The sequence below is a fragment of the Notolabrus celidotus genome, chromosome 6 (genome assembly GCF_009762535.1).
Source record: "Notolabrus celidotus isolate fNotCel1 chromosome 6, fNotCel1.pri, whole genome shotgun sequence".
Classification (NCBI taxonomy): domain Eukaryota; kingdom Metazoa; phylum Chordata; class Actinopteri; order Labriformes; family Labridae; genus Notolabrus; species Notolabrus celidotus.
This window is the reverse complement of record NC_048277.1, coordinates 20,242,043-20,264,509: the sequence shown is the minus strand read 5'-3', so window position 1 is coordinate 20,264,509 and position 22,467 is coordinate 20,242,043. Positions and strand designations below refer to the sequence as shown.

General features: G+C 40.0%; 2 protein-coding genes across 2 annotated transcripts in view; both read right to left on the bottom strand.

The window, feature by feature from the left end:
* mctp2a (multiple C2 domains, transmembrane 2a) overlaps positions 1-2,338 on the bottom strand; it is a 30,860-nt gene extending 28,522 nt beyond the window's left edge. Inside the window, 1 exon segment of the mRNA XM_034684830.1 lies at positions 1,244-2,338. Within this exon segment, the coding sequence (XP_034540721.1) occupies positions 1,244-2,242 (999 nt within the window). The 5' untranslated portion in view covers positions 2,243-2,338.
* Positions 2,339-5,563: 3,225 nt separating this feature from the next.
* The window catches only part of mef2aa (myocyte enhancer factor 2aa), a 64,797-nt gene continuing 47,893 nt past the window's right edge, over positions 5,564-22,467 (bottom strand). The window contains 7 exon segments of the mRNA XM_034686303.1: positions 5,564-9,118; positions 9,307-9,430; positions 9,585-9,711; positions 12,590-12,782; positions 20,194-20,261; positions 20,263-20,409; positions 22,004-22,135. Coding sequence (XP_034542194.1) covers positions 8,785-9,118; positions 9,307-9,430; positions 9,585-9,711; positions 12,590-12,782; positions 20,194-20,261; positions 20,263-20,409; positions 22,004-22,135 — 1,125 coding nt within the window. The 3' untranslated portion in view covers positions 5,564-8,784.

Below are 22,467 nucleotides of genomic sequence, written 5' to 3'. Positions count from 1 at the left end.
TGGAGTTAAGATGTTTGTCCAAAATAACCATGGCTTTTTATTTATTTCAATACATAATGTCCTTTAAGTTTTCCTCGTGACTACAGTGTATCTTTCAGACAGAACTAGTGAGTACAGCAGTAAAAACTGTCTCTAGAACATCAAAAGGAGATGTTATCATTGTTTCCGCGTACTTTCTGTAAAAGTCTGCATACCACATAGTTCTGCTAACAAGAAACACTGGTTTCCTTATCTAAGATGCATTTTCATAACAGAGGACACAACAGCCTCTGTTGCAGTTATTCCCCTCTGGGGGAAGAAAGTCAAATCCCAGGTGGTCCCTTTACATTTAACATGAACCGTTTAGGGATGTTTGTTGTTGCATTTGTGACTTAATTGTTAGTGTCACATCAGTATAACAGAATATACACTTCACTTAAAAGTGCTAAACTGTAATAAAAAAAACTTGCAAAAAGTCTCAGGAATTTCTGCAACATGTCTGGCTGCGGGCAACTCTTAGCGTTACATCTGAAATATGTGAAAACAGTAAAAACATCTCCTGAATGCTCATTAAGTCAAAACAAGAACAGGTTGAGGTACATTTAGTGACTATGGTGCTGTTTTGTGGAACAAACTGCCTGCTGACCTGAGATCTGTGGAAACTGTAAGTTCTGCTTGTCTCTTGTGCATTGGGTATGTACATGTATGTGTGTATGGTCCAATGTGTGTGCTCTTGTAGAAATAGGTCAGAGACCATAACATTACAGTATGTGTGTGTTGTATGGGTTGGTGTAGGGTCATTTATAAATGTGTTTCGAATATATTCCTGAACTTATTTGTTTATTTTTTTCATTTTTTATCCCCTGTAAAGCACATTTGTGTCAAATTTGCTACAAAAATGAAATAGAACTTACTTGAATTTGAAAGTGACATGAGGGCATGCAAATGAGTGTAAGTGTCTTAAACATGTTAACTGGATGTCACTAATAATATGCTAAAGATAATGAGTAATTGTATTATTGTATGACCTCACACTATGTTACAGTGGCATTAGAGCTCTTACACTTTCACTGAATATTATGAGTTCTAAAGTTACTGCATGTGCTCCATCTAGATTAGTTTGTATGTCCATCAGTTTGATTATCACCTTTAAATAAAACATTATATATAATTTTTTTTCAAAGACTCTGTGTTACCTGACTTCAAATACATAGACTATCCTCCCACTGTATATCTAGGATTGTACACCTGATTAAAAACTAACCTCAATTTCTTCCATGGCCTCCTCAGACTGGGCATCTTCTAGCATAGACTCATCCAGGGGGAAGTGTTTCATAAAAAGGGGAGTGCGAGGTTCTCGTTCAAGTTCTTCAGAGTCTGTTGTCCAGGGCATGATGACTCGCTCCTCGTTGGAAGTAGCAGAGTCCAGAGAGATACTGTCTACGCTTTCCAAAGCAGTATACGGAGTATCTGATAACACAGACCATCTTTCTGCAAAATTTTTTCCTCTGGCTCTTGGTGGAGTCCCTTTTTCAGATGACGGCTTTTTCTGTTCAAATGATACGGCCTTCTTCTCAGTGTCGGGGTTTGCTTGTTCGCCAAGGGAGCTTGCTCGAGCCAGTGCTGCAGCAAGAGAACCCGAAAGCACTCTGTCTGCTGAGGTATCATCACCCCAGAGACTTTCTCTCTCTACCTGGTCTGGTATTGGTGACAGAGCATTGGCACTGAGGAAAGCAAATCTTGGTGCAGGAACAGGGTCGAAAGAAAACTTCGCTGCTTTCCTCTTTACTCTTGTCTCCGGTGTACCATACAAGCGGTCTGAAGTTACCGTGTTTCCTGAGCTTATATTTAACATACCATCAAATTCCTCATACGAAGCCAGCGTCTCCACTGGTGCACTTGTTCTATTCAAAGCACCCGCTGAGTAATCTCTGGGAACTCTGAGTCTTGTTTCTGGGGCAGAATCGCTTAGTTTGTCCGTGAAAATTGGTCCTTCAGGAATCAAACCACTTGCAACAGAATCAGTGTCACTTACGCCAGGGGAGACACCAAAGAAGACGGCATCAGAGCCATTGGACCCCAAGGCGCTGTCTGTAGAAAATGCTTCACCTGGCACAAACCTTAGGTCTGGTACAGAAATACTGCGCCTATGGGCCAGATGTCTGCTCGGCTTGGCGGGTGGTTTTTTTCCTGGCTTCTTCAGGTTTGACAACTTAGTTTTCTTGCGCAAGTTCTCCAAGAAAGTCTTCTTCTTGACCTCCATCTTGACTGATTCCTTTCAGATTGAAAAAAATAGTAATGTCATAGATCAATCCTTTGTTTTACATCTACAAGTCTAAAATTATACAACACTGATCAGTTGTCTTTGGACAGTATTTACTTTCAATGTGAATAATATACATAAAATAAGGCAAAAATAAAACATATTGTATCCATGAGGGTGTAAAGTCATCTTTAAAAGACATGACAGCCATACCTATGTTAGCTTCTACCAAGTACAACAATGAAACTCTTAAACAGGTTTCTGTACTTTCTACATTACATTTATTTACCTGCTGTTTTTCACAAAACAGACAATATTATGCCATTGCGTAATCAATATGAAAGTACAAATGCATGATGAAGGTGTAGCTGCTTTACAGCGCTCTTCTGGACTTAATAATTCAGCGATACTACCACTAATACCAATATGAGCACAGATTGCCAAAACACAAATAATACCTACATGTAAATAAGCTGATTAAAAGTATGTTAAAGGCTACATACAATGTTACAGTGTCATTTAGCAGACGCTTTTATCCAAAGCCACGTACCATATGAGAACAAGAACAACACAAGCAAAGATCTAGACAAGAGGAAACAAGATCAGTAAGAGTAACAAAGAGCTCAAGTCCATTTGGATGCAGGTATGCCAAGCAGTGTAAAGGCTATGCACAAAATACATTATGAAGAAAACTCTCAGCTAGGCCTTACATCTGCATTAACAACATATCTTATGAAAAAAAGCCTTTACTTGTTTCATTACATGACATTTCCAAGATTTTTATGGTTAAAGACAACAACAACAAAACATTTTACTATACCTGACCAGAAGACTTCTGCTGAGCAGGCCGCACAGTCACACACTAATCACAGTGAAGCAGTACCTGTCCTGAGAGGCAGCTCAAACATCCTAACTATGATGAAAGCGTTTGTGGCAACACAAAATGTAGCTAGTCACTTTGTTGCTTGAAGACGGTTGATTGGTGGAGAAGTCGACTGGGCGAAACTAGACATACCTGTCCCACCAGGTGAGTTTCAACGACTCTGAGAGCAGCTGAGCCAACTGTTGGGTCCTACCCATCTCTTTCATTCTGGATGACGCCACATACAGAGTGACTTTAGGATCAGATATTTGGATCCTTTGACTGTATGGTTGGATTATGGGAAAATCTTCAAACAAATATTGAGTTATTAAGCTCCTGAGACATTAAATACACACTGAAGCATTGAAACTGCGATGAAACAGTTGCTCACCAGAACAGCAAGTACGAACAGTCTGTTTAATGTTGATTTGAATATTGACTGTTTATTTGCATTTGTGGGGCTATTTGTTAGTTTTAAGACTTGCATGCATCACACTTACTCATAATATGTGTTCTCTTATAGGACTGAGTGTTAGAAAAGAAAATACTTAATGCCATAATCTAGCCTAATTCTGCAATACAACTGTCCTCTTATCAGTCCAAAACAGACCCCAAAATACTGCTGAGGATTCTACAACACGGCTGAGGCATATGAAATGTTGGCTATCTGTTCATCTTATCTCATCCCTGATCTTCAGCAGGGATCTGGCGCTCGGTGGCCGTCTTGTCATACCAAACTCCATTTCTTTCACGCAACCACATATTTGTTTACGATGGAACACGGTTTAGCCTGGGCTCGTCAGAAGTGAGCATTTGTGTTTGCAAAGTATAAACTCTAGCTTTCTGTCCACACATGGAAGCCAATGCAACAGACCCACTGGTGCTCACTCTCTCTCTCCATGTTGGTGCACAACAGAAGAGACTATATGACAACAGATGTGTTTGAGTCTGGACTGAGTCTTGTTCAATATTTGCTGATGTCTTAAGGAGATCAGGCCCACATGAAAGCGCCCCAACTTGGCTCCCAGTTGAAAGGCAGTGCTGGGGATCCAAACAGGGCAAGCCCCTATGGCAGGTGGCTTGTCGCCCTTCTTCACACACAACTCAAACAGCCCAAAACCCTGCTTGGTTACTCTACACATGCACACTGGACTTGTTCCAGCCTGCAGCACAGCTGGTCTGGTGGAGAGGAAGCCAAGAACATGCACTCAGGGACAAATATACTGAGTAATGTGCATGCAGGCCTCCTCACTGAAAATAACCATTAAAGAGAGAGGTTGTCAACAACACAGCTGACACAAAACCCCAGTTTGACTTACACTTCTTAATTTATTTCATGCCTTTATGCCTTTTGTCGTGCCTTATTGTTTTTTGCATAGATACGATCAGCAATGGCGTACCAAAATAGAAAGAATGCAAATTGAGTCCAGTTTTCAAAATACACATTATGCTTGCAACTGGATATACAGCAGCATATTTAACCTGTGTTTATTTAAAAAAAAAAAAAAAAACAACTTCATCTGGGAATCTTACGGACACAATATGTTTATTTCATAGTAAATTTAACTCTTTTTTTAAATCAACAAGGAGGAATTAATGTAGGCTATAGTTATTTGTTCAGGGGAAATACAACACACAGGTACTTATCTGAATCGTTAGCCAACAGTCACTTATCGGTTGTTTCATGTGTGTTTTTGCTATACATTTTTTATAGAAATTTAATTCAGTAGTTAGTTGCACATTGTAATGGTTGAATGTTGTAGCTACGACAACCAAACATTAAGCTAATGTTGTGATAACTCCAGGTGTTGTGGCCTGTGACCTGCTGGCAGCAGAGGTGTACTGACTTACCTAAGACCTGAATCAGCTTTAAGGAAACTGCAACAAACTCTCCAGTGTAATGTGTTGTATTACAGTGTCTCCTGCTGGCGATGATGTGGAAATACATGAGGTCGTCTGGTAAAACTGGTGTGGGCTTTTTGGTTTCCTGTACTCAACCTGTGGTTAGCTTATCAATTTCAGTTGAAGTCATGCTAAAAAAAAAAAATACCTGAAATATATTTTAATTCTACAGGTTCTACAAATTAGTGGTAAGATGCAAAAAAATATATTCCATTAATTTTTTTTTAACTGAAGTATTAGCCTACTCCATTTATTTATGAAGACATTTGAAAGGGATTATATAAAAACTGGCAACTATTAATACAACTGTGCAATGTAAACATGTAAAGTGAGAAGCCATCTCTCTATCTACTATACATTTAAACATCGCAATATTAGTTGTAGACTAAATTAGAGTTTCTTTCATAAGTCAGTAAGATGAACATATTAAGAGTATATGCTATTTGTTCCTTTTGCATCACTGTTTGAAGACGGATGTGGCCTCAGTGTACTGGCTGATGTATGCAGTCAATAAAATACAATTGGAAGACAAAATTCAAAGATTAATAGACATCAAGTTCAGAGTGAGCATACACTGAGGTGTTTAATAAAGTTGACAGTTTCTACTGTTTGGGACTTCACAGGAGAACAAATTCTATGTAAGAGCTGTTTGCTTCGTTTTATACAGAATAAGAGAGATAACCTAAATTACACATTAAAAGCCAATATTTGTACTTTTTTGAAGAATACAAATTTGTACAACAATATCTAGCATAGTATGTTAATCGTTTAATAAAAAGTTCACTTGAATATTTATTGTATGATCAAAATAAAATAACACATTCCAGGGAAATAAAATGTAGATTAACTTAAAATCTCTTTCAATTTTGAAACAAATAATTTCATTATTGGCAACAAAGTCCAGCTTGTGCCGCCAAACGGTCTGAGCATTCAAACCGAAAACAGCTTCTTCAGTTAAGTGAACTATCAACTACAAACACTTACCAAACACATAGTTCTGTTTATAAAAGCCATGAAGCAAAGCAGTGTACTTTTACACAGCAAAGTGAGGAAAAGTCCTTTACAAAGGTTCATCAATTACCCTCTCTTTTCACATTCATCAGTTGTGCACAATTTGGACAAAGACTCAAAGAGCAAAGTGTATCACAGTGCATTCACCGTGGGTTTTAGAGTGCCAGTCTTTCTGAGCAGAGGCAGGTCTGGTCGAGTTTAATGATATCGTTTTTTTAGATAGTGAGAGAGTACAATAAAATCTTTTTTCTTTTTCTTTGGGATAAGGCATTTCCTATCTGTGCATATACTGTAAATAGAGAAACTACAAAATTCCCTGATATGTTATCAAGTGCTAAAGTGTGTGCTCAACTACGAGGTGCTGCTGCCTAGACAGGCAGACTAGTTTTCTTTTATTATTGCTATTTCAACCAGCTGTGTTAAACTGGATTACATTATGGATACCTAATATGTAAAGTACAGTATGTCTACCAATGTCAATGAAATGAAGAGATCCCCCAGGGTATATCAAAAATCATTCATGCAACAAAATGTATAATATGGAACTTGTAGTCCAGTAATATCCAGCTGTGGCACTTCAGGATAATTGGCTAACAGTCTACCCTCATATGCGGTTCTTCCTGATGCTTTGTGAACTTACAAAATGACCTTTAATGACATCATAGTCTGTATAATGTCAAATGAATTGGGGACTAAAGCTGCATAGATCATTACAGATGTATACTAAGAACTTCCATCGAGCTGATAAAAGGGGGAAATCTCAGAAACACACACAGAGGATAAGTCACGGTGAATGCAGAGTGATACCTTTCTCCTACAGCAAACTTCTTGTACAAATGTGTGCAATCCAGCAGTGAGATTGAAGTCAATGACATTGCGTAGTTGTTGTTGTAATTATGAATTAGCTGCTGAATTATTTGCTTCTATGAGGATGGAGAAGAAAGCAAGTCTCAGCCCTCTTTCTCTTAATAGTAACAGGGTATCGATGTAAGATACAATTTATAGGGCCAATTCAGTACACAATGAGAATTTTTGTACACAATTAGGACTCATATTTCAAGTAGACTGCAATATTTACAACTACGTACGGGCACAAGCATATTCAGTTTTGTGTGAGTGTCGGCAGCCTCTTATACTACATGTATGTCCTCTGCTTAAATTCTTTAAACCAATAACAGGATAGTGAAAATGGCTTGAGAGTTGGCATGTCTTTCAGATGAGCCACGTGCAATAACAATAGATGGTTCTTCAGTGTGGGGCTGGGACCTTGGGTTTGAATGTTGGCAGTGTATTCAGCAGCTGCTGGTATACAACTAAGACAAGCTAATACAAAAGGAGGGAAGAAATCCTATTTCCCTTAGCCTTGTGATTCACAAATCTGAAAACAGTGGAACTTCAACCTCACAGCATTGTTAATACAATGTTTTCAGGACAAACAATCACCATGAATACAGAAGACAGAAAGAAAAAAAACGTCGACCATCTGGAACTGAAACACATGGGAGGTTTTGTTGTATATTCAATTTAGGGGAGAGTACAGTAAAATGAACAAAATAGCAAATATCGACCAGTGAAAGATCTACTTTTTAAGGGTCTACTCTTGTAAACTTGGCTGTAATCCACAAAAATATACTTTTCTTGAAAATGGTGATCATACAGTACGTTCAGTCTGTACTCCCACCCTGGTGATATATATTAAAGTCCATATTTACACAACAGAAGAAAATGTTTGGCTCAAATTTTCAATTGTACAAACAGAACAGCAAATGTTCATGGCTTAAGATATTGATTCAAGATCAGGTTTACATGACTTTACACTGCTTGTGATGAAGCACAACGAAACATAAAACTACATTGAAGGAAACAGTGCATCTGAGTGAACTGTTAGGAAACTGTAGCAACTGTACAAAACAACACAAAAGAACAGCTTTGGCTTATATTACTGATGAACTGTTACACAAATGTGAACATGTTGATTTTCTCACCAGTTCAACTGGACAGGTTCGCATTTTCTTAATTGCACATTTATATATCCTACTTTTTTTAAATTAAAAAATGAAAAGTATGTCGTTATTGCAATAAATTCTGTCGCTATTTTGTTTTTACCTCCAACAGTACTGTCTCATTTAAGCACTAAAGTAGTCTCAACTGATGCATTTGTTTACTGTGTGATAAAAATCATTGTAAAGTATTAATTAACTCCATGTTCTCTGTATCTCTGTATCTCCTGATGGTCTGATCAATAAATTAGACGAGGCCACTTGAGATAAAGGTCTTGTACGGTTACAGCACGTTTTTTTAAGAGATAGTTCTTGAACTGAACATTGTATGTGAGGGTCCTCAGCTTAAAAGCAACACAACTTCTGATTGTTTGCAACTTGCGAGCACAATAGCATCACAGCAACTACATGTAAATGTCTGTCTAGACCAGTGACTACAATAATCTACTGCTTATTGTTTAACAGTTTTTCTTTGAACATCTTTCTTCAGTTTTAAAATGCACCAACTACCTAGTACCGCCTGTTTGTGCATAAAATGATGTCAAGCTAGCTGAGACTTTTAAAATCTTCTTGTTCAGTTTGAGAATTGACTTTAGATATGTCTTGTAACATTTGCCACTTTGTCTTACAAATTGAAATGGAGTTGGATAACGGTAGTATAGTAATGAAAGCTCAAAGGACCCTTGCTCTTTCTATTGTCTCCATATCTCACCCCTCACTCCCTCTCTCTCTGCCTGGCTGGTGACTAGAGGCCTGATCCCAGCTCTTTATGTCACCCATGTGTCCATGCGCAAGCGCTTGACTGAGGGGCTCTCCCTGTCCTCTGAGCCGGCGGGTGGTCTGCCCAGTCCCAGCGGGGAGTGGAAGTCTGCCCGGTGGTCCTCGCGATCACTGCCGTCATAAGAACTACAGGAGGAGCTGAGGCTGTCGGCAGGTGAACGTCCCAGAACTTCCTGTCGGCTGGATCCTTGCTGCGGCTGAGGGGGGAAGCCGGAGGGGGTGACACGCTCCCGCGGCGGTGAGATGGGCTCAGACTTGATGTTTATGCTCTGGCTGGTGTTGATAGAGAGGTTGGAGCCCTGAGGTAGGTGACCTCCACCACTGCAGAGAATAAAAGCATGACATTTTGTGTTCAGTCGGGGAAAAAAAAAAGACTACAAATGTGAAGTGCAACAACGGCAGGAACATGTAGATGTGTGATTCAGCATGATATCACAGAGCACAGTGGGTGTTGCTTTTATGTGAGGGCGTCTGGAGAGTGTGCCTTTGTTTGGGAGTGTGTTACTCACACCAAAGAATTAAGAGCTGCCTGGCCTAGTTGATGCTGTTGCCATGCCGACATGGAGCCCAGCGAGAGCCCAGGAGAGCTGAAGCCCTGCAGGGACGAGATCTCTGCACTGCTCAGGGGAAAATCTGTAAAAAACAAAAGCAGCCACACACAGTGAGAACTCACTTACCTTCCTTCTACAACACTGTGTGCTACTGAGAAAAGAGCAGGAACCAACAGTGTGTAGTGCAAACAGTCACGATCGAGGTGTTTGTTTTTTTGACAGAAGGCCAGACTTACCAGCAGGGTTGTAGGAGGTGGGCATGCCTGAGTAGACCAGGCCCTGTGGGGGTAAGCTGGGGGTGGTGACAGACACAACTGGAGTGGCCAACTGCTGGGACTGGGAGCTGCTTATCCTCTGGGTGTTCTGCAAAACACACAAAAACAAACCATAGAAAATAGAAAAGCTCAAAACATACTCTACTCTAATAAAATGTTTGCATCTCTATCAATTGAAGACACGTGATTTAGAGCTTACGAGAGATGTATTTACATATCTAATATTTATGTCACGTGGTGATCAGAGACTTGCATGTTTTTCTAAAAGCTGCCACCAGATGGTAGTGTAACTTCATGAGAGTTAGTATGTCAGTCTCTATGTTTCAATTTACTGTGTATAAAGAGGATAAAAACTACAGACAAAAATACCCTCAGGGAATGTACGCTGTTTTTATACAGGATATAATCGAGATACTTTACAGATATGAATAAAATATGTGTATGACAAGCTTTAGTTAAACTTGTCACTGCATTTCCCATTCCAAATGGTTACCACAGGCTCAAGAATAGATTTTAGTGATTTTAAGTAGACAAAGAATGTAGTCAGTGCAGAACTGATGAGGGCTGACATGCAGATACGGTCACATAAACTGTTCATTAGACTTTACACCATCTGCATGATGAGTAACTTAATTAGACGAGAATAACAACACTGTTATGGATTTAGAACAGGAGAAGAACACTACTTAAAGTGCAGCAAGTAAACAACTTTTAACCAAGAGGGTGCAAAAAAGATTATTTAAATGACTCATTGAAAATCCCAGAGTGACCTACAGGAAGGCTCGAGTGGTTTTTAGTGCAGTGAGTGGCATGCCGTCTTCACAAAACACACCTACACATCTCCGTGTGGTCATGCAGCAGACAATGCCGTGAGAGCTACAAAAGGCACACACTCCAACTCCACTAATCAAAAGCAGACATAGTTTACAACAATACTATAACAAATCTTCTGAGTATAATGTGACTAACAGCTGCCAGTGGCTACGTTAGAAGCAGCATTGCATCATGATGTAGTTGATGGCTTCCTTGCATTGTTCCAACACTCTCCAGCCAGATGACTTCATCAAACCCAAGTATCGCACAGAATGATATCATTATAGGTGACGTAATCCTCTCTTTCTTTGAAAAAATATTAATCATTTAGATTTTTTTCTACACTTTCATTTAAAACAACTTTCAGATGGTGACTGCATTGTTCTTGTTCAAGAAATGTCAAAGTAATTTGCACTTAGCTTTAGTTTTGTCTCTCCCTCTCACACTCCTTGTGGTGTATGACTAACATTGTGCAATTTTAACAGGCTGAGGCAATTTTCACAGGCCAAACCCAAAACATGCAGTGACAAAACATTTTTTTATGTATTATTACAGGCAGTTCTGAGCGCCATTCTCTGGTTTAAATCACCGCCTTTCATCCAGCGAGTATGATTACCGGATACGTGTTAACATTTCAGCCATTTGCCCAGGCATTTGTCAAAACTCACCAAATCCATTTCCTCCTCCTCCGACTGCCCTCAGCAGAAGAAAAGAAGAGAGGCAGAGTTACAGGAAAGAAGAAGAGCGACTCTGAATCGCTCAGGAATATTGTGCCCAATTTCAAAAAGCACAACAAGGAATATGAGCTGTTGGGGTCTCTACGTCCTTTTAAAATCATAACTACTTTATTTCTATGGAAATTTGTTTACTTTTTTTCTCCAAATAAAGGCACCAAAGTTGGTATTCAAAATTTAAGTACATGGCCATAATTTATCAGCTGTGTGTGAAGTTGATTTCCTGATGCTACAGTTTGGTTGGTTATTAAATTGTTAAGAATAAATAATAATAAGACTCACTGTAACGCTGAAATCAACTTACAACCGTCAAAAAATTATGAATGATGTGTCTTTGCAAAAATGACCACACAGTACTTTAAATCACTGTGTGTGAAAGGGGAACCAGAAGCCCATCCTCCATCTTTTCGGTGCTGTGGGACATACTGCGACCAGGGCCGGGTCTGTCTTAATACCCACACTCAATCAATAGCTGCAGGAAGACACGACAAGGGCGACAAGATATTATCTGGCTCACACCCTGGCCCCCTGATTAAGTCTTCATCTACACTCTGTCACACTGAGATGTGATTAATTTAATACCATTATGGCCTAATGACAGGCTGTCTGCAGACCTGCCACAGCCTGCACCCTCCACAGCCTCTACTATTCGAAAATCCTCTATTTGCTTAAACCTAATAGAACCCAGCTCCAGCCAATGCAAAACCTTTTCCAGACTTCTTACAACACAACCTGCCATGTTCTACTGATTCCACATGCCGACATGGCAACACACAGATGTTAAACAAAGCACGAGGGCCAGATGAAGCTCCACAAAAGACAAGCACCCACAGTAACCTCGGGTTTATTTACCAAACACAATCATTTTCCTGGAGTGGCTCCTGTTGCTGTCAGCAACAAGCAAAGTTTGAAATAGCACATTTGCTGGTCAGTGTCTGAAAATCCCCTGCCTAAAGTTTTGTGTGTGTGGATTTATGACTAGTGAATTGCAGTTTGGCCTCAGGTGCTCATTGGGGTCAGGACACCCTGCATAGTCATTATTATCATTAGAGAAAGTCTCTAATTCAAATGTTGGGAATAGAGTGAGAGTTATGACACCTGGGCTGCAGGTTCTTGGCTCTGTCCATATTTTAATGGAGGGAATCTAAGAAAAACTGAGCACAAGAGGAATCACTCAGCTCCACGGTTTGCGTACTGTGCATGATTCCCACTTGGCAGATTCCTTGGTGAGGTGACAACCTTGCTTGCACAGCATGATGCTACATCGATGTGATAATTTGTGGCAAAATCCTGCAAGACATTCAGCGACGAATGTCTACATTGAGAAGTTGAACAAAGCTCTTGTCTTCCCTGCAGCAGAGATACTCGAAGGTCCTTTAGCTAGTGATTCGTGTGTGCAGTGGTGTGCTTTGTACTCACCAGTGGGGGCATCATCCCTTTGCTAGATGGAGGGATAACAACCCTTAGGTCTGTCTTGCGGCTTCCCATTCCCATGTTCCCTCCAGGGGGCGGTGGAGACTTGGTGGGCATGACTTTACCCAGGCCATTGCCGCTGGGTGTGCTGAGGACGCCCGGAGAGCCCCTGGGGTTAACAAAACCGTTCCCTGCAGAGGTACACAGCGATAGAAACACATCATCAAACCATGGACTGTGACTGACAACACTTGCAGTCATCAAGCAGCCCTCTTGCACAGTGTTGTTTTCCTGCTGCAGCACGCAGCGTTAAGTGTTTCCAACCCTCTGGGAACTTTTAATAGACTCGGATAATTATCCTGCACATTTACAAAAATAAAATGTCCATTTCAAAATTGATGAGCCTTTTATTTTTATTGTGAATGATTGGATCAAAGTCAAGTCTCTGTATCATGGGAGGAGGAGCAGTTCACTGGCAAATGTACTGTGACTGCTTAAAAGAAATAGCTGAAGCCATTACAACTGAATAAAAAACATTAAAAGATGTCTACATGTTGTTTTTACCCAGTGCACACAAACATTAGCAAAGTGCCAGATACTTCCCTGAAACTTCACACCTAGATGTGTAGGGTTATTAGTCATTTCCTTTTTACAATAACTAAGTCCCCACCAACTTATTTTCCCACCCCCACTCTCACTCTTTTGCTGGACAACCATTGCATGCAAAGAGTAATCTTTATCAGTGAGTTTGAACAGATTAATTAAATTCAATAAGCAGTTCTATCTAAGAAACACTTTTCCAGTGTTACCAATTGACAGTGCCAAAGATTCCTTGTAAGGTATTAAATGCTTTTTTATATTGTGTACCCTAAAAATATTCTGAAATCTGAAATGTCCAGCACTGTGAAAAGAGCCTCAATGTGTTGACTGAAGCTCAAAGCTCAACATAAATTCCAATAAATGAAGAAAGGTAAAATTAGGTGATAAAGCACTTCACAACATGGCCCTGAACAGATTGTTAGAGCACTATAAACTGTCTTAATACTGTAATCTGAAAACTGCCACATTTCAAAAAAGTTTCAGGAGAATATGAATTCTTCTAGTTTCATAACCTACAGTACCCTTTTTCTTCATCTGCAATATACTGTATGACTCATCTGAACAAGGTCTGCAGTGAGATTCTGCAGATTCCACACAAATCAACTCTAATAAAAATGAAGCAGTGAATTGTTATGAGAAAATTAATAATAACTAAAGTAAGTAAAATTGCTCCAGAACAACACACTGCCCTGCCTTTATATAAGTCTGAGTGAAAAGTGTTTCTTTACAATATATGCATGATGAAATCCTTAAAACAATGCAAAGAAAACTGAATGGTATCTAGCACTGTATCAACAGATCACTAACACCTCAACAAGTTGCTAACTTCTCCATTGTGTTCAGTGTATCCCAGTGAAACACAGAGTGTGTGCACAATGAGTAGGCTCTCGCGAACATAATGGAACAATAGCTCTCTGACTACAGATAAGGACAGCAACAATTCACGGTCAAATAAACAGTTATGAGGCCGACAATAGTATCACACAGCTGAATCAACAATATATACAAGCAGCTTTCGCCATCAGCTCCAGGCTTTGATCACTCACGACTTGGCTGCTGTAAGAAAACAGTGTTTACAGAATTACCAGAGTCAACGTCCAAGGCCTTAAAAATAGCAAACATGATTATAAGCAGTGAAGATGACATTGAGTTGGAATGAGAGGCTGGAATAAATACTATTCAGGTAAAGGAATACAATGCAGTGTGGCAGTATTATGTGTAAAGAGGTTTCTAAAGGGTGTTGCTGAAAAAACAAGACGAAGTAGATGATGTTACAGCAAAAAAAAATCCCTTTTCATGGCTACAAAAGCAGTGATGTACCAATAACATTAACATTGACTACAGTCCAACATATTTCTCACACATCATTCAAACTGTGCCAGTTAAAGTGCATTTAGACCAAGAGTTCCGGGGTCTTTTAGCCCCCAGAACTACTTTCCCCGGAACTAAAAGGTTCCTCTGCCCCCATTGCTGTCTGCGTTTCGACCATGGGCTGAAGTCCTGGGTTGATTGCACAAATCAGGCCAGTGACGTATGGAGAAAAAAAATCATATTAAATAATATTTTGAAATCTTAATAAAAAACTAAACTAGCATGCATTCCTAGGAACTCCCTCTGTGTTTCAACAACTGTGTAAACTCCACAAACCATGTTACGTTCAGCTGAAAGTCCCAGGACCTTTGAAAAGTACAACCCCCCAAGCAGGGGCTTTTCAGGGGGAGATTATCTACCCCTGAACTAAATTTAGACCCTGGTTCCTCCGGTCGAAACGCATGTAGTTCAGGGGAAAAGTTCTAGTTCCGGGATAAAGTTCCTGCGGAAAACACCTTTAGGCAATATACAAAAGCCTTTAACTGGTAAACCTTAATTTAATGAAGCTTTTATTGATGATGTCTGTGCTTTACCAGTGTTGTCATATCAAAACGTTCATCTTAAAAAAAGCCACAAACTAATGCAGGTCCATACTGTATATCTGAGCAGCACTTGATGGCTGTCGCAGGTTCAAAGAGGAAGAGTTCCAACAGCATCACGTTTCATTTATATTTAGACATAAATCTGACACTGATGAGGCAGTTCTGGTTTGAATATATCATGTTTTGTCAGTATAAACTTAAAGTTGCCTTGTTTTCTTGTTTTCATAAAGACAGTGAAACAGTAGGAGTTTTACTGGTGAATATAATTTCATTATTTTCACCACCGATTTTCAGCCAAGAACCACACAGCACCACAGAAAAACAAAGCTGAGACAACTAGTATTCTCTGATGGTGTAGCACTGCTGCACCTGAGACACCACTGAGCAGTGTTGCTCATGCTGCCTGTGTGGCTGCTCCAATCTGTTAACATGGGTACCACAATGAAAAAGACAGAGGACACAGCTGCTCAGGTGTGCAGTATGAACCTGGTACAAGGCACCTTTGCATAACACAAACACACAACTCCAAGAAAACACTAATTTCTTACCTATCATTTAATCAGAATTGCATATAAAGCTATTTATGTGAAACTACAAAGTAAATGCTGGAATGTAGTCACAAGATATCAAGTAACATTTCAGTTCTCTTTATTTCTATTCTGTTTTATTTTCTCTATTAACTCTTTCTTTTTAGTTTTTATTCTAATGACACACAGAGCACATCACAAGTGCTTCACAGGGTAATAACAGACAGACAGCTTGACAGTCAGGGCTGCATTCATTGGCTAATTCAAAAAGGATTAACCCAACTGACTTACATATCTTTGGAAAGTGTCTCTGATTATGACTTCAGATGTAGAGAAAATCCCACACTTTTTTCAAGTCACTGCCAAAGACTTCAACCACAAAGACATATTTGAACCAAGGTAACGGCCACAAGTGAAGACCAAGCCTTTCAGCAGGGACATTTCTGATGTCTGCCTTCATTCCATATTCAGACTTCTCTAACGGAGTGGTTGTGCCAATAAATCCTCTCTGGCAGGGACCTGTGCATGCTCAAAGCTGTTTGGTTTCAGTTCATTGTCCTGAATTATTAACACGGTCTGAGAGAGGGCCATTACATAAGGCCTTGTGTTTACAACTGAAACATTCAGTTTTCATTTTGAATTCAGGGAGAGAAAACACAGAGACTTATTATGCCCAAAATCCCACATGCGTCAGGTTCAAGCAAAATATCCTCATGAACGAAAAGATACAGTAGATGTGAATCGAGGCCTCCAAGAACACCTTTCTATTAATAGATGCTACACACAGTCCCATTGTTGTCTCTGAAAGAATAGCATCAGACAGGATGTGCAGAGGAGTTAAACAATTATTCTTGCGCTCTACTCTTTACCTGTAAAAACCAAAGACTGTGTATAAAAAGTGGACATAGTCACCATGACATCACATGTGGGTACATGGGCTACCTTTGTGAAGCCTAAAGTGTGGCATTACTTGCCAACATTCCTGTTTGTTTGGAGCAAGAAGTGATCATTTGGACAAGAGAACAGAAGTTTATTATCTAGGGTTTTTTTGCAGGTTGTATTGGAGATTTTTTTTTAACAGGCCTCAAGTGGTCACTCCAGGAACTGCAAGTGAATTTGCCAATTTTGAATTGGCTTGATTATTTTGAATTGGCTTGATTATTCAGCCCCAGAGGTTGCTTGAAGAGATCTGACAACCCAGTTTACATTTTTTGTTTATTTGATCTGCATGGCTAACATTCATGATCATCCCCAAATTTTGACTATTTACAAACATGCCTCGTAACTTTGTTTTAAGAGCTTGTAATGCTCCAGTATTAATAAGAGATGTGCACAGCTTGCAGGCATATTGCGTAAGAGAGAGGGAGGCTTCTTAAGTATCCCCCTTTTCATCACAACTTTCATTCTTAATGTTCATCAGTCAAGGACCAGAGCTTGTAATTAGGTCAACTTGTATGAGATCTGTCATTGAACTGCATTTAAAGAAAAGAGCTTTTTAAGGGTGTAGTAAAGCTGAAGGGAAATTGTCTACAGCAAAAGGTAGACAAGAACAGCAGCAGATGGCTTATTCAAGCAAGAACAAGAGAAATGTGATGGTAGGGAAACTTGTTCATAATGTTTGATAGTAATATATGCCACTTCCAAGTCAGACAATTTCAGTAGTCTGCCAATAAGTCCTACAGAAGATGTTTCAGGATTAATTCTATATATTTATATTTGCCTGATGTATCAAACTTCTTCCTGTACATGCAAGTATTTTTTCTCTCTGTTGTGACACCACTGAACAGGAGAGAAGATATCACACATCTTCCATCTGGCCACTTTGAAAAGGCTTCTGCTGTGGTCATAGCTGCTACTTGTGAAAAATCGGAGCTATGTCAGGAATGGTCATCTGACAGCAGGGCTGGAGAGGTTTCTCCTCCCCGTATTCTATGCGGTACACACTTGGTACAAACAACAGCTGCAGCATGCACACAGTGTGCCAAACACTGACACCCCCTGGCAGAGGATCCTCACTTTACCCTAAGGGTGTACCCCAAGTCACAGCGTGAAATTAAAACTGACCCGGCTCTCCTGTTAATAATAACGGTATGGGGCGCTGGTGGCCTAGCGGTCTAAGCGCCCCACATACAGAGGCTACAGTCCTCGTCGCAGAGGTCGCCGGTTCGATTCCCCGCCAGCGGACTATTTCCTGCATGTCGTCCCCCACTCTCCACTCCCCACATTTCCTGTCTCTCTTCAGCTGTCCTATCAAATAAAGGCAAAAAGGCCATAAATATAACTGTAAAAAAAAATATATATATATCATGGTCTCATACAATCTAATCAATACTTGACAAAATATCCCATTGTAAGCTAATAATATAGTTTAATTTCATAGCTTCAATGTGCATTTCATTTATATCAAAAGCACAAAGTTAATAAACAGGCTAAGAGTTCAACTCCACCTGCCTCCGTCTCTCACACAGTACATTGCAGCCATGACAGGCTGTACGGTCATTGTGTACTGAGGACTTAGTGGGATGTCATGTCTCGAATACCTACAGGGTTATGCTGGTCTAGGCATCTTACAGACCCTCTCCAGCCTTATAAGGACTGCCAGAGGAGTGGGGGGTAAACAGATGCACCTGTCAATAGAGGGAAGGGAACCCGACAAGGGAGTGCTGCATAGAGGTGACAAGTTTAAAGAAAATGCAGCGTTTATTTACCTGCAAGAGGTAGTTGGACAGCAAATTGCCTTGCCTGGTTACTGGGGCTGGTTTCAAGCACAAACACCACACTGTGTGAATGTTGCTGAGCTATTTCCCATCGTTCAAACACATATTAAACAAGCATATCATACATTTCCTCTGCTGAGAGAAGCAACACATGTACTCCTTTCGCATGCAGTGAAAATAAAGTCACTAAAAGGCACCATCAATCAGAGATAATGACACTGTCTTGAACCAATCGCAGATGGATACACAACTATTCAGCTCGCGTGCTAAGCAGGAGGCCTATTGGGCAGTGCTACAGAGAGCTAATGAATCTCTCCGGGAGGACTTACCCGCTGGGCTGAAGCCCACAACATTTGGCACTGAAAGGTCTGTGGTATCCAGTATGCCACCTAATGAGACGCACAGAGTGATATGATTAACCATCTGCATCCATCTGCAAGCTAGCAGAACATGTGACGGAGATGCCTGTGCAGACATGAAAATGTCACAGGGATCGATCTTCCAAGCAGACGAAAGGGGGACGTGCTGTAGTGTCCTCATGGTGAGGAGTTTCAAAAGGAGCAATATCAAGTTGTGTTCAGTATGTTTTTTGCTTGAAGTTGGCAAAGCCAAGATTTCACTGTGAAGAGTAGAAGCACCTGAGTAAAGACATTATCAATCTACTTATGAATAACGTAACTTCTAAAGATCCTCTCAGCTCATATGAATCTTCACTCTCTTCAAGAGATACTTAAATCAAAGCACATAAAGCTACTGTGCTGCATGTGTGCAAGGGAAAAACATTTACAACTAAGACCTCCCAGCAAATGACTATGAAGTAGTTATTGTGAAAAACAAACATGAAGTAAACCCCCTACAAACCTGAAGGTGTTAGCCAATTCTGAAATGTGGTTAAATTTGAATGAGATATTTCACACCTTTGTGCTTGTTCTTCTATCGTATGCAGTGAATTCGACTCTTGCAAAAGCCATCTGGACTGACTGAGTCAGACCAGTCATACCAGCACTAGCATAGCCTGACATCATTTTTTCCACAATGCTGATACAGTAAATGGTGTGATGATGATCATATCAGAGGGTGTGGAAAAAATATATCTCGCGCAAAGAAATTGGTTATAGAGTGTTAAGCGGGACTGCTTGACTTTAGGCCCCTTACATCCCGTGTTTCCATTGATAAAGTGTTCATTAGAGATATCCAAATAAATCCATAAGTTATCTTGAAAGAAGAGTTTGAATCTTTTAAAAAAAAAACGCTGTTAAAAGAAGAACCCTGCCTTTTCACTAAGTATATCGTTAAAGACCAAAAGACTGTCAGCCTAAGTTAGCATAATGAGAAGGCATTACAGGGAGATGGCTAACCTGGTTCCACCCAAAGCCCAATAATCTGCCTGACAACACAGCTTAAGTGTTGTGATTTTTGGAAGGTTATTATGCATGGTTGCTAGCCAAAAGTTGAAATTAGTATGATGGAAGACACTGCACTGTATACTTTTTAACACTGATGTTATTGAAAAAAAAAAAGGTTAAATAGGTCAATGTCACAGCACTTGCAAAATTATAACTGCTTCTCGTCAGTTGGTTTCACTTTTAAACATTTTGAGTACCAGGCTTGCTGTTTCCCTTTGCTTTCTTTTTTTATGCAAAACTAGGCTAATGGCTTCCACTTATTTCCTGCCAATTTTTTAAACAAAGAAACATAAAGATCCTCTGTATAATTTTAAATATCCTCTGATCACAGAAATAATCATTGTGCAATCGAATATTATACACAAAGTGGCTTCAGTCAAACCTCCTGAGTTGCCTGTCTCGTCCTCAGTAAATTATGTTGACTCATTAATGGTTGATGTCTACTAACCTGCGCTGGTGGGCCTCTGGGGGCCTCCACTCGAGCCCACATTCCTGTGCAGAGAGGCCTGTGGAGGGGGACAGCATCCCACTGTCACTCAGGGACACTGTGGCTGAGGCCAGGGCCTGGCTGCCCAAAGGCCCTCCTTGCTGGTACATGGCATTAGGGTTGGAAACAGGCACTGCCACATGCATGGAGAAGTTCTGCTGAGGCAATGCTGTAGGCTATGAGAGGGAGACAAACACACAGATGATCACATACAAGCCCACTCAAAAGTAAAGGGGTCTGCTGGGTTAGTGGTTGTCATGTATTTAATAATAGAGGGTTCAATTTATAAAGCAAACATATCAACAACAGGAGACTGCAAAAAAGGGTTATGTTGTACATTTTAAACTCAACAGTTGCTTTATTACAAAAATATTTTTAAGGAAATTCACTCAGGGCTTCTGAGTGAAATCATGTAAGCATCAAAGAAGTTTAATCTTATTAACATCATATATACAAAATACATACATCTTCAATGCTACTGCAACACAGAGAAAACACAGGACACATAAAATCCAAACACATGCATTCAGGTGATCACTTGGCATTGCAGCAGTCAGCACTGGAGACATACTTTTGTCTCTTGAATAACTACTGTGTCATGTGTTCCCAGCACAGCAGAGAGGAGTAACAGGGATTCACAGCTACAAGAGTCGTGACTCACTGCATTTACCTGCAGAGTGCTGACTGTGCAAAGCGTAAGTGAGAATGACAGGTGGCAGTGAGAACACTTCATCATAGCATTATCCAGTGAGCCAGTGGGGGGTTATCATTAGTTTGTTAATGGCAAAGTGATGCTCCTCATGTCAGGAACATAGAGAAAACAACTGCTTAGTAAGCACTATGTTCTTGCACACTTCAAATATTGTCACGCATGATAAGATCACAAAAGATTGTGGGATTTTAGAGGGTGAGCCAGTGTGGTATTTGATGAGGGAGAGGGAAGATGCTTAATGATAGTGCGGTGTTAGTCTGCACTGGAAACACTTGACTGCTGGAGTATAAATACGGCTTATCTAATGCCAGAAGCACTGAGGACAGAGATACGATTTTTAAAGAGAAATTGTGAACATTACATTAACAAAGAACTATGAAGACAAATCTTGAAATAGTTTTCTATGAATTTTAAAAACAGGGTTCTGAGAAGCAAAATAACAAAACAAACTTAAATCACAGAACCTGCTAATCTTAATGGTGAACACGCCATCATATGAGTAAGTTATTACTGCACATTACACTGTTATTTTAAAAAAACAACATCTGTTTGATTTATGATAACATGACTTTGGTGTAATCTTTCCAGGAGATGTGTGAAACAATTCTTGTGTTCACATAAAATGTGATCTTATCAGAGTGTGCCAAATATCAGTTGCTTTTAAAAAAATCAGCATAAGAAACAAAATGCACACCCAGTGAAGAGGGTATTATCTTTAGCTAGAGTAGCTCTGAAAGGCGTTGGCAGAGGATTTGGGATGGGGGGAGAACAGAAAGAAGAAAAGTTAAATGAAAATAAGAGTGAAAATCCTTTGTGCCACAAAGCCAAGCAAAGATGTTGCATTTACAGTACTTACGATTTTATGATTTCTCATCATATTATCAAACTCCTCATTAATTTTTTTATACTTTTCTTCTGTGTGAGGAGTGAGGACATATGAGGCATCAGGGTCCGGGCTATCACAACCTCTGTGTTCTTTCTTGTTTAGCGCCTGTAGTGAACATCAACATAAAGACAGGAATCAACACAAAACAGCAGGGGACAAAGGAAGTACTTACACCACAGCGCTTGTACATTAAATCACTCTCTTCGCTTAGTTTGCCGTAATGGTCGTCCATGAGGGGGCTGTGCCCAAAACAGTCATCTGGATCAGGACTAGTACAGTCATTATGGCCTTTGTTTCTCAATTTCTGAAAGGAAATTGCACAGTTGAGAAGAAACAGAATACAATATGCAGCTCTGTGTTTGTGCTTCTTGTAACCCAATACATACATATGCATTCCTACCAGAATAACATGTCAGTGAACAAGCATTGAGTGTATGTTTGTCCTTCAGTTGTGTCTTTTGTTGCAGGACAAAAGTTGCTGCTGCACCACTTGCTAGGCTAAACTGTAGTTCAATACAAGGGGACATGTCACCATACATCCTTTCAACCTTCAAAGTGTTCAGAGACAAAATAGTGTGTCCCCTTCCCTTTTCTTCTCTTCTCTTTTCTCCTTTCTCGACCCTCTTCTCTGCCTCC